The 13,433-nt window shown below is 35.5% G+C and overlaps 1 protein-coding gene across 1 annotated transcript; it reads right to left on the bottom strand.

Annotated features, from left to right (window-relative positions):
- Window positions 1-3,073: 3,073 nt before the first annotated feature.
- Window positions 3,074-11,185, bottom strand: LOC306876241 (pituitary-specific positive transcription factor 1-like; the record flags this gene model as incomplete). The annotated part of the gene is made up of 7 exons (XM_079427250.1): window positions 3,074-3,284; window positions 3,387-3,447; window positions 3,578-3,742; window positions 4,622-4,867; window positions 6,096-6,194; window positions 6,336-6,491; window positions 11,044-11,185. The coding sequence occupies 7 exons, from the start codon at window positions 11,183-11,185 to the stop codon at window positions 3,074-3,076; spliced, it is 1,080 nt and encodes a 359-aa protein (XP_079283376.1).
- Between the last annotated feature and the right edge of the window lie 2,248 nt (window positions 11,186-13,433).

The following is a 13,433-nucleotide window of genomic DNA, read 5'->3' as shown; positions in this document are numbered from 1 at the left end:
ACCCTTCTACTGTATGATGATATTGGTAGGTAAAACAAAACTAAAACTGTAGTTTCGTAATGGTCACAATGGTACAACTTGAATAATGTGCAACATACCATCATATCATGTCTATGCTGTGAAAATATTTTGAAGAGAAATAATCAATCCTGTGGGATTTCAAACACTGTTTACATTGTTTAATTAATACTTTTAATATCATGAAGATATAGAGCAACCAATAACTTGCTGTTGAACCCCATGATTAGAGGTGATTTTAGTATTGTAGTCACGAAAGGTGTACCGTGTGAAATACAGTACCGTGTACCGAAATACAGTACCGTGTGAATGAAACCAATGTTACTGACAGATGTCCTGATCATATACAACTCAATCGTACTGCTGTCTCTGCTGGGATTGTAAAAACCACTAACCATGTCAGTCACTGATATAACTGTAGTTCATGTAATGCTGGAATACACTTCAAGACCTTTTGTTTTTCAGATGTTTGCACTGACTTCCAGTAGTTGCTGAAAGTCAAAATCAGGCTGCAGAGTTCAGGAAAAATCCCATAGTGTATGATGGGCACAGACCACAGTTTTTGAGCTTCAGACCATGAATCAAACACCATGTTTTAAAATCTGTTTGGATTGTATTCCAGCCTTTAGAAGAACTACAGTACAAGTTTTTCTTTTCAGCTTCATCTGTATGTACGTCTCAGCACTGTTTAAAAAGGTTGTTTTTTTTCCATTCTAGCCAATAGTGTGTATATAAATGCACAGTTTGACTTGATTTTCTAATTAATAAAGTACCTTCATATTTGTGAATAACTGATGTTTAACATGTTTACTATAAGCTAATAAGCACATTTGTGCAACCATTAAGAGGCCAGCTGAAAATAAGAGGGTAGCTTGTACTGATCTGTTAGTAGTCAAAATGTTATGAACCTCTACAATTGTTCTAATGGCCTTTTAGAGTATTTCATTAAATTAGACATCATTAATCCTCCTCACACAATGGACAGAAGAACCTGGACTGTGTATTTGTTGGACATTATCTCAATGGAACGCTCTACTTCTCGTATACATGGATCTAACTTCAAAACTAAATTCATGGCATTCAGCTTTTAATGTTGTCTCTTCTTTTCTAAAAATCTTTGTAAAAAAATTATTTTATTGTTATTTGTTTAGCTATTAATGTGTTTATTATTTTATGTTATTTATTTATTTTCTAAGTCTACCAAGGGGTGGGTTTTAAATTTGTACAGTTGCTTTTTGTTTTGTACTGTTCCAAAAAATAAAACTCAATAAATAGTTGTTAAAAAAAAAAAAAAGACATCATTAGTCATAATCATAACGAAACATGTTTTTTTTAAATAAGGTCTTAATGAGTTTGTAGAGTGACCATCCATTAATTTTAAAATAATTGAATGTGGTATGGATGTGTAACTGCTGCAAGCGTTTCTGTAGGACTGAAAAACTTGGAATACATACGGAACAAATCTATAATTTTGTTGTTTTTATGTTTTTTTTATTATATGATTGTTTATGTATGATATATACTGAAAATATCAAATCCTGCCAACATTATCCCAGAGTATACTGTATTTATTGCATTATTAGATCACATGGGGCATTAAGGGATGTGTTGCTGACACAGTCAATGGCAGGAGATGATGATCATATAGATCATCAGCCATATCTCTCTGCTGAGAGCGCTTGTGTGCAGGTGAGAGGCTGTGCTGCCTCATTATAACACTGTCAGGAACAATGTAATACTGTAAATAATCCCTCAGTAAAACCCAGCAGAGCTCTCATGATTCCACTGCATGCAGTAGACAACAAATTAAACACATGCCACATACACACATGATAGATGTTTAATTATCTCCCAATGCAATGATGTTTGATTATATCTAATAATCTGAATCACAACAGACTTACCATGTTGTTACAATTCATGCGAAGCATGTAATTGACATCATAATGCCTAACAGATTGCTGCAGAGCGGCTAATGACTTGCAGGATCTTATTATAATATGACAAACCGAGCATGACCACATTAGTCATTTATTTGGACAAATTTATCATTTCTTTACAAATTACAGTACATCAAAAAAAAGGGTTGCTTGCTTCATACAAAACTCTACAGTGCGATGACACATTTCCAGGATATGCTTTCACAATATTTGCATATTTTGCTAATATATTAAACTTTGATTGGAATGCATTTAAATATATTAATTATTTAAAAAATTTAAAAAGTATCAAGATGATATTCTGCCCTTATAAGCCCTTTTAAATGGTTATCTTCAGGTCAAAAATCACAAGTATCCCATTTGAGAGCAAAAACACTTTTATAAAAAATAGATATGAAGAATGTTATGTCTTTTAATAGCTCAAGTTTAAATTCCAGTGAAGGGGTTGCTTAAATCGTCTGATTCATTAAAGAAATGATATAAAATAAAATACAATTTGGACACTAATTTATGAATGTCACTGCACTATATAACCTTTATTTTAACCTTTTCAAACAAAACATTTAACAAAATGTGTCAAAGTTTTTAAAAAATAATAAAATTAAATTAAAATGGTAATTGGAGACTAAAAGCAGCCCTTAAAATCTATGAATTTCATTATATGATACAATATCAAACCAGCTGGCATTTATTTTAACCTGTTCAAATAAAACATTTAACAAATATCATCAGAACTTTAACGGGATTTAATGATAAAACCGTAGATGTTCAATAACAATAGTAAGTATTGTGGCACTAGGTATTTGTAAAACGCTCGTGGATCATGTTCATGAATTAGTTCATGTGATTCTCCTCACCTCTAATTAATCTGACAGGATTCCTGTGTGAACTTGAGGAGAACTGACTTCATACATCTAAATATTCCAAGATACCTTTTTCAAACTTGTTACTTGGTTTGATATTTGATGATATACTGTAACATTCAGATATTTTTAAGTGTGTTCAAATACTTTTTTGGGGTCACTGGTGAATCAGTACAATAAACCCACTCGCTGCCAAAAGCTGGTGTTGGTTTTTTGCCTGTAGATAATCAGCATCACTGAGACCCAGGATCTTCAAGGTCTACAGGCCACGGTCTCTTTGGCCATGAAGGAGCTGTGGTGTAGGCTGGTTTTGACCCTCTTCTCCTTCTGCCGGCGGTTACAGAACCAAACACGCACCACCTCCTTCTCCAGATGGAGACCCTCCGCCATCCGCACAATCTCCTGAGATGACGGCTTACTCTTCTCCACAAAATTCCTTTCTAAGGCTTCCTTAGCCCCAAGACTGAGGGAGGAAATTAAGAACTAATTAGGTATTAATTAGAGGGAGATGCTGATATAATGGCTTTTGTTTTCTGTGTAGGTTTAGTTCAGATTCCCCATTTACCTGATGGTTGTTCTCCGTTTGCGTTTACGCTCATGCATGCCCATCTTCTCATTAAAAAGAGCTGATGGGAGTACTCAGAAATTAGAGTAGTGATTCTGCCATCTTATGTTTTCATTAAAAACTCTGGGACAATGGTAAGATGGTGGTAAAGAAATAAATAAGCAATCTCACTCAGGAGTGTGTTGACTCACCACCGGCTTGCTCAGCCTCCTCCAGCCACTTTGCCAGGATGGATTTGAGCTTGCAGGCGTTTTTGAAGCTGAGCTGCAAGTTCTCGAAGCGGCAGATGGTGGTTTGGCTGAATTCGGAGCCGTGCACAGCCGCTAGGGCTTCACCCACATTGGTCTGTGTGTAACCTGTTAATCAAAGCTAAAAGTTAGAAGTTTTAACCCTTGTTGTGACAAAGAAGTGTGCTTAATTGTACTGATTGTGCACTGCAAAAAAGCACTTGCAAAATTAAAAAAATGTATTTGCAGTCAATATAATACTAGCTAACAGGGAACGTTCTCAGGATTCATGTTCTGGCAGTGTTCTCTCAAGGTTCTTCCAGTAAACTTAAAGGGTTAGTTCAATATGAACATGCATTCATGTATATTATACATGAATATTAATCAGGTTGTGTGCGTTCACTCGAACTGATTTGCTGAAATACTTACTTTGTGTTCCGAAGATGAAGGAAGGTTTTATGGGTTTGGAACAACATGAGGGTGAGTAATTAATGACAGATTTTTTATTTTTGGGTGAACTATTCCTTTAATAGAAATTTAATAAAAAAAAGTTCATTCACAGTTATCTGGTCTTTAGCAATGTTATCAAAACATTAGCACAAAAATGTTATTTATACTATATTATACTACAGTATATTATACAAAAATACATAATTTTATACTATATGTTAGTTATAACATTCATGCAGTTTTTCTAAAACATTTTAGTTTTATGTTCATATAACATCTTTTAAACTACTTACTACTTGGTTTATGTTTCAAACAACATTCAAAAGTAGCATTCCCATAATGTTTCAAAAAATATAAAATCTAACATTCCTTTAATATTTTGTCTAATTTTCACATAACAAGTCTGCAGCTGAATGTACTGTAGATAATAGCTCAATAGTAGAACGTCACAGTAATAACTTCTTATCTAATCTTAATTAATCAGCTAAGCCAAATAAATACGGTGTGGCAATGTTTTACACAATTTTATAATAATATGGTCCAGCTCAGAAGACAAACCTAGTTTGATCCTCCTCAGTTTGAAGTCGTTAGCAAACTTCTCCAGTTCACGGATCTGAAGTGAGTCCATGTCAGGCGGCTCTTCCAGGGGCCGGCTTTTCCTGCGCAGCTCCTGCTTGATGTCCCCTAGGGTGGGTTCGTCCGAGAGCAGGGCCTGGGGCAGCGGCGGTAAACTGTGGGTCAAAGCACAGGAGCCCCCACCCAAACTGTGCTCTGGGAACTTATAGAAGCGTGGAGCCAGAGCTCCTGCGGGACGACAAGACACAAATGAAGGCGGTGTGTTAGAGGGAACGGTGACTGTTTAAGGAGATCAAATCTTAGAATATCTAACCATCATTTATTGTAAAGACTAAAAAGGACACTGGCACATTTTTCAATACCCAGCAAACTATATTGTGTGTTAGTAATTCTGAACAGATTCAAACAGTAAAAAATAGGCTATTCAGTATTAAAGATGCTATGAAGTCTATTTCAGTGAGACCTGTCTGGTATAATTCTAGTTTTTATAATTTTGTTTGAAATATTTCAATTAGAGAGAGAGAGAGAGAGAGAGAGAGAGAGAGAATGAAATATTTCTTAATTGTCACTTTGGGAAATATTAAGAAAAATTTAATACCTGTATTTTTTTTTAATCGCCAGTTTTCTAATTTAGAGGGCAAAAGTGGCAATTTTATATTGAAAAAAAATGTTTCCATTAAAAAATGTTTATAAATTATATATATATTCCCAATATAAGCATATAATGGGTATTTAAAATATTTCTGAATATATCTGAGGCTTTACTGTTTTAACAATAAATTGATCTGCATCTCCCTCTTGTGGCATTATCAGAGCAATATTGCCTCTGCCTCATACACACTGTATTCAGTTTTGATTATGTTTGAAAACGATTGCCTAGTTGAATTCAGTGGCGAAAATTTTAGAATCCAAAAGGCAAATCAATGTATTTCTAATTTTACATTAAGCGTAAACATTTACAATAACGCATAAACATTAATATGATTCTCATTCAATGAGTTATAGTGCAGTTTAGGCAAAAAGGTAAAGGCAAAAATGTTACATTTTCAGCGGTTAATTATCCCGTTTTTGTTTTGCTTTGTTGTTGTTGTTTTTTACAATTCAAATCTCTTCTGTACTCATTACTAAATCTAACTCTACACACACTTGTTATTTCTTACTACAGACACTAGGTGGAAGCACAAACACACTGAAATTGCCTGGTAAAATCTTACATTTCTAGTAGTAGGCTGCTAGTCAAGTGTGGCACAATTACACCAGACACCAGAAGATGCTGCAGTCATTGTCATGGATAACCATTTTTCTCTGCTTATACATTATTTATTCTGTCAGACTCTGAACTTATAAAATATGTACACTTTGTTGTTGTGTTTGCCAGGATTCAGCGGGAGTGAGAAACACTGAGTACACATGAATGTCATGGGGCTGAAGGTTTGGATTCAAGCACAGGTTGTACCTTGCAGTGAGTTGGCTCCGTTGACCATGTTGGCATGAGGCATGCTGCAGGTCTGCAGGATGCGGGTCTGGGAGATGCTGGCAGAGAGCATTTCCTGTGCTGGAGACATCATTACCACACTCTCAAACACACACAAGCTACATCCTGTATTTCTGTGTGTGTTTATGATGTACAGTAATGCATATGCACAGAAGAACAATACTTGAACCACCTGCGTAACGTGTGCGTAACTTGACGTACCTGCCATCATGCCATAGGTGGTCTGCTGGTTGCTATAGTGACATGGGGGCATTGGGTAGTGCAGGCTGGCTGATGCATTGCCCAAAGCAGAAGTGGACAGGTGCATATGAGAGCGTTTGGACGACTGGACCAGTGGCAGACCTGAGGGGAATAACACTAACATCTGTGATACATCCTAGACAGACAGATGTATGGACGGACAGACAGACAGAGAGAGCGAGAGATTGACATCCTCCATTATTATGACACACCTGGAAAATAGAAGCAAAAACTAGCTGTGAAGAAATGCCTTTGCTGTTTCTTTCTTTCAAATTCAAAATTGTTTTATTGGCATGACTATGAACAATGCAAGATTGACAAAGCTTGCAATATATATACAAACAACAACAACATTTGTTTCTGAAGGGAATGTGCCCCTGATCTACCTAAATTCGTGATCCAGCTTCACCTCCAGAAGAAGTGAGTGTAAGGTTTTTTAATGAATCTTTGCAAATCGCCTTTCCTAATAATGTCCTAGTTAGCAAAGTCTCTCAGAAAGCGTCTCGGAATAGAGGGGCTCGGAAGAAATAGGTCATTTTCCATTAAAATACCTTCAAAATTATATATTATTTGTTGGAATCAGACGAAAAATTACTGAGCTACACCCATTTGAAGTTGGCGAAGTCAGCAAAGTCAGTTCTGACAAAACTCAAGTTGAAGTTTTCTGAAGGTTCCAAAGCAAAATCACCTTGCGACGTTGCATTGTTTCCTCCACTTCCTTTCTTAACATTAATTTCCATAATAATAATCACAATATAGCAATTTTTTATTTTATGATTAAAAATAAGAACAGATGCAAAAAAAAAAAAACACCAGTAGAACAAATATATCAACAGCCAACAATGACTGTATGAATTTCAGATCCATCTTTTTACATCGAGGACAACTGAGGGACTCATACGCAACTATTACAGAAGGTTCAAACGCTCACTGATGCTCCAGAAGGAAAAACCATGGATTAAGAGCCAGGGATGAAAACTTTTAGAATTTGAAGATCAGGGTAAATTGAACTTATTTTGTCTTCTGGGAAATATGTAAGTATCCACTGTGGCTTCTGAAGAGCAGTACTAAATGAAAAAAAAAAATGATATTGAAAATCATTCGAACAGATGGATCTCAAAAATCATACAGTCATTGTTGGAAAGGATTCAAAAACGCAAAAGATGCTGGAAAACCAAAGAATTTCTGGGACCTGAAGGATTTTTCTTAAAAACAGCAGGCAGTTTTAACTGCTCAGCACAAACAACGACTTACCCACAACTATCAAAAAAAAAAAGCTGTGAATCATCCAGGTAACAGCACAGTATTAATAATTAAGGGATGTAAACTTTTGAACAGGCCATTTTTATAAATTCCACTATTATTTTCTCTTGTGGACTACATGTAAACATTTTTTATGTGAAATATCTTATTCAGGACAGTAACATGCATTTTGACCCACTGGATGTATTATGTCTGACCTCAGCGTATTTCCCTGTCCACCACAGTGACCCTCAGTATGTGTGATGTTCCTTATGATGTTTGTGAATTTGTTCATGTAGAGGCCTGTTATTGATTTAAATTTGTAACAGAGGAGGAGGAAGTGCACATCTGTCTTGATTTCTCCCGTCCTACAGTGAGCACACACTCTTTGCTCTCTGGGTAACCAGCTCGTTTTGGTTCTGCCAGTCTCAAAAAATTATAGAAAAAATGACATCTGTGCCAAACCGAATGGCACCCCTAGAAATCCTTATCCTAACATATATAAAATCTTACAGTATATGTGACAACGGGCAGTTGTTTCACTGATAATCTAGCTTTGAATTTGCAGAAGAAGCACTACCACATTTCCTGAACCTCATCGCGTCTCTGCAGAGGTGACATTTACACAAATAATTCATTATTGCAGTAATAATGAATACCAGATTGTATAATTCCTTCCTTCATCAAATGCATCTGAAAATAAAATTAAACTCATTTAATGAAGGAAAGCAAGTATGTAAATACAGATAATAGTTGATAATATGCACAGTGACCTCCGGCTGTCAGAGCCGCACAGAACATTCAATTGAATTTGGTTCAGATCAGAGTAAACCCGTGGGTGGTAATCAAACTCAACAAGCACTGCTACATCATTCTGAGACCAGCCTCCACTAACACTCATGTCAAGATGATGGTCAGCCTTGTTCAGTAGTGCATGCACAAGATTGGATGATGCGATCAGCCTTTGATACCTTATTAAAAACAGCCATTGCTTTATCCAGAGCTCCAGCGGTTAAGTGCTCAGATACACTAACAGCCACATTATGATAAATAACTCTTCAAACTTCAGATAGCTGTAAACTCTGACATCCCCAGCCACTTTTTTCGCAGGTGTAAGTGGGCCTGAGTTAACAGAGGGCATATGTGCATGAATAGAAATGCCAAAACATTTCATTTGAGAGTTTTGCATCTTCTGGCTCAGAGCCTGAGTTCAATTGCACAGTTCAGTAACTATGCAGAAGAGCTATGATTTACTATGGCAAACAATGAGCAGAGATTTGACTCAATTCATTGAGTTTCTGACAAGACTTTCACTAATGCTCTCTCGCGTGTGAGACAAAACTGGGACAAAATAAGTACATGATAATTTAGCCATCAATATGTCAAACTAATAATATATCTGCTTTGATAATTATCTGTGGAGAAGTAACAGCTGTGCAAATTGAGCTGATTAGCCACGTCTACATAATTTTGACTTATTTCAACAAATTACTGTTTGTCTTTTCTTGCTCCCTATAGCGACTGTGAGAGGTGTCACTAAAAACCGTCTGACAAATTATACACTATCTTTCAAAAGTTTGGGGCCAGTAAGAGATTTTTTTTTTTTTTAAGAAACGAGTAGTTTTACTCAGCAAAGCTGCATCAAACTGATCAAAAGTCACAGTAAAACCTTTATAACGTTACAAAATATTTCAAATAAATGTTATTTTGAACTTTCTATTCATCAAAGAATCCTGAAATGTTAATATTAATCAGCACACTTGTTTTCAACATAATAATAATAATAAATGTTTCTTCATCAGCAAATCAGCGTATTAGAATACTTTCTGAAGGATCATGTGAAACTGAAGCCTGGAGTAATGATGCTGAAAATTCACCAGAAATAACCTACATTTTAAAATATATTAAAATATAATAGATTTTTTTATTTATACAAATAAAGGCAGCCTTGGTGAGCAAAAGAGACTAGTAAAATAAGTATTTCTGATATAAAAAGACATTGTTCAATGCATTAAACTTTTGATTTGTTGATATATTTCCAGAAACATTTCCCCTGGGATATAGAGATGTGATCTCTGGAAAGGTCACTTCCTCAGAGTGAGAGTCAGACAGATTGTGAGTGATGACAGCAGCGAGGACTGGAGATAATATCAAATAATATGTGAACTTTAGGGTCATATAGACTAGGTCGAAAGGACATCCGCTTATAGTCCAGTGTCTCTCTCTTTCATCACCTTGAGCGTGTTCTGTGTTTTTCATAAAAACCTCAAAGGAAAGTATTCCCAGTGGACAAATGCTGTCATCACAGAGATTGATCTCTACAAGTACAACTTTCCAACTTATTTCAGATGTAATGTTTGCAACTTCTTCGGAAATGTTTCATAGAATAGTGATAGATTTATTTAGTGATATAACACTTTTTTATTATTATTTTTATTTTAAAGAAATTAATACATTTATTCAGCAAGGATGAATTAATTTGTGACAGAAAAGTTATTTATAATATGAAAACTTCAAATAAATACTGTTCTTTGAACTTTGCATTCGTCAAAGATTAAAGAGATATGTCATTGTCTTCCACAGACATATTAAATTAATATATTTATTGAGCAAGGATGCATTCAATTAATCAAAAGTGACAGAAAAGTCATTTATGATGTCAAAGATAATCTAATAAATGCTGTTCTTTTGAACATTCTATTAATCAAAAAAAAAAAAAACGTCACAGTTTCAACAGCAGCACAACTGTTTTGAACATTAAAAATAATTAGAAATGTTTCTTGATAACCAAATCAGCATATTAGAATGATTTCTGAAGGATCATGTGAGACTGAAGACTGGAGTAATGATGCTGAAAATTCAGCTTTGCATCACAGGAATAAATTACTTTTTCAAATATATTAAACTAGATAAAAGCTGGTTGAATTTATAATAATATTTTTCTGTTTTTACTGCATTTTTGGTCAAATAAATGCAGCGTCGGTGAGCATAAACATTTTACAGACCCCAAATATTTAATTAAATTTATATTTTTAAATCTACACTTATAGTATTTGGTTTTTAGTTCTCAACTGGTTTTAAATCAATTGAATAATAAAAAAAAAATCTAACATTGCAATGTGATAGAGGAGGAAAACTGACAATTTTGTAAATAAATAACCGCAGAATTGTACCAGCCAAACACATGGAACAGATACTGGACCAAATATTGCATTAGTATCATTGACAAATGCCAGATGGGTTTGTATGACAATTGACACCAACAACAAAAGATATGGTAAACAATTTCTCATCCGTTTATAAACAGTTAATACACCTCTGCACCACTATACAGTTAGGTGCATTTTATTATTAGCATTTAGTGTTACTTTTTTCCCTCTTCTCAGTAGAGAACCACTGTGTGATCGTCCAAGAGCATGAGACTTACCTGAAGGCACCATGTTGGCGGTGTGGCTGGTGATGGGCAGACAGTCTGCGGCTCCGGTGTGATGCATGAGCAGCGGCAGAGCAGCCGAGTCTCCGCTCAGAGTAGTGAAGGAATCGCTGGTGCTGAAGGCCTGGCAGGTCATGACTCTGGATGTTCACCTACTCAGGGTCCTACTCAGGGTCCCACCTGTGTGCCACGAGCAGGGCGTGTGTAGGTATTTATACTGAGCCCCCTCAGACCCCCTTATCCATGTTAATGAGCTTTTGCTGTTAGCAAACCATGACAGCCCGCTGAGGCAAAGCTCTGGTAATTAGGGCAAAGAGGTGCAATCTGATACCATCCATTTCCACTGTGTGTGGTTCCAGCAAACATCAGCGACAGCTCTGACAAACCACGGCTTATGGGATTTAAGATTAATAAGCCATTTTAGGATGTGTTTACATTTAGCTACATTATGAGGGAGTGAGTCTGATTACCTAAATATGAAGTTATCATTGATGTTAAAAATTAGGATTTATTAAGAGTGCATGAGTATTAAAAAATCTATACAGATATGTTTTACTACAAATAAAGCACACATATTTCTTGTATTTTCTCAATTAGTGCGAGGTCACAAAAAGTGTATGTAGATTAATATAGATATGTGCATATTATGCTATATTAATATAGATTAATGTAGCATTCATTTTAGATTAACTAAAGCATTTCAAACTGCTGATGAATTATAGAATGTCAAACTGCTTTTAAAAAATCATGTTCAAAGACAATTTTTTTATTTCTTTGGAAACTGTAATGAACGTGAGCGAGCTGCACCAGTGGGGCATGTTGTCACAAAAGGTCAATGAATAAATATTTTAATCTTATTTTCTAGGCACCAAGAGTGTAATTATTATTATTTGTGTTACTAAAAAGCCTCCACGTAATTCTTTTTAAAAGAAACTGCACTTATATGTTTTTAAAAGCACAGATATTTCATTTGTGTAGCTTCTCAATTAACACGAGGCCATAAAAAGAATTGATTATTAGTTGATTTGAATGAATAATGATTTAATTATTTTGATATTGAATTGATTAATTATAGAGGAGCTGAAACTTTTACCATTTAGATTAATTAAAGCATGTCAAAATGCTGATGAATTACAGAATGTCAAATTACTTGAAATTTCTTCTCAAGCATTCAACTACAATTGTAAATAATATGACAAACATGAGTGAGCTGATGGTGAACTTCTAAAAATACTGATGTCAGCGTGATATATTTGTGATATATTTATTCTCTTGACAGCAGAACAATGTCTCATTTGGTTTTGTGAAACATGATTTGGCTTGATTCCACACGAGTGTGATTGTTTACTTGACCGGTGTGTTGCTGGCCATCTGGTCGCTGGACAATTAGTTTGTGTTGCGTGTGTTTTGGCACATTCATGTGTTTGTTAAAAAAGGCTCCAAAAGCCCTAGTCTTGAGACAGATATGTTGTGACTTGTTTTATTTGTGATCATCTAAATCACTCTGCTTAGCTGAGCAGGTGCCCATCTGCAGGCTCAGGTACAGCACAATAGTTCACTTCAACACAACACTGGGAGTCTTTGTGTTTGTGCCGGAATGACAAATTAATCGCCTGAAGTCTATTCTCCCTTTGCATACTGAGGAGGATGTGGTGAATATTTCTCATAAGCGTTGTACATTGTTGTATTGCAGTCTGTATGTTTTCTTTACTTTCTTCAGGCATCTCACACACAATGGCTGATTAATGATTACAGCAGAATTGCAAATTATTAAGGTCTTAATCATGGATTTGAGTGATGGAAAAGCACCATTATACATCCATGTCTAGGTGTATGAATGGCTTAAACTCTGCACATATGCAGAAAAAATATTACAACGAAATACTGGCATATTTGACCATTAACAGTTTGATGAAAGAATTAATGGCTGAAATTCTAAATTAATGCAGTATTATAAAGTAATTAAGCAACTAAGAAATTAATCATTATTATTAAAAATGAAGTATTATTATTAACAATATCAGTTTGATTTGTGACTGCAGTAAGTCCTGCAGTATGTAATGCGGCGGCAGCTTCTGATCCTCCCACCTGTCAAAGGAAGTGACCAATGGAGGTGAGTGCAACACATGTCCCAAGTGAGTTAGTGTCTGCTCTTAAAATAACCCCTATTGTAGCTACAAGCTTCTGTTGTGAAGGAGGGTGTAGCAGAGCGATAGATGGAGAGAGAGAGAGAGAGAGAGCGAGAGAGAGAGAAAAGGGAAGCCCAGTAGAAACAGGCTTCAAGCACAGGATTAAGGGGAGCGTGAAGAAGACCCTTTCCCATGAGAATGAACAAAGGACATGTGATTCGAAGAAGTAAGACCATGTTCATTACGTAAATCCCT

This window comes from Barbus barbus (assembly GCF_936440315.1).
Source record: "Barbus barbus genome assembly, chromosome: 10".
In the NCBI taxonomy this organism is placed as follows: Eukaryota; Metazoa; Chordata; class Actinopteri; order Cypriniformes; family Cyprinidae; genus Barbus; species Barbus barbus.
Note: the sequence above shows the minus strand (reverse complement) of the source record. Positions and strands in the feature narration are given on the sequence as shown.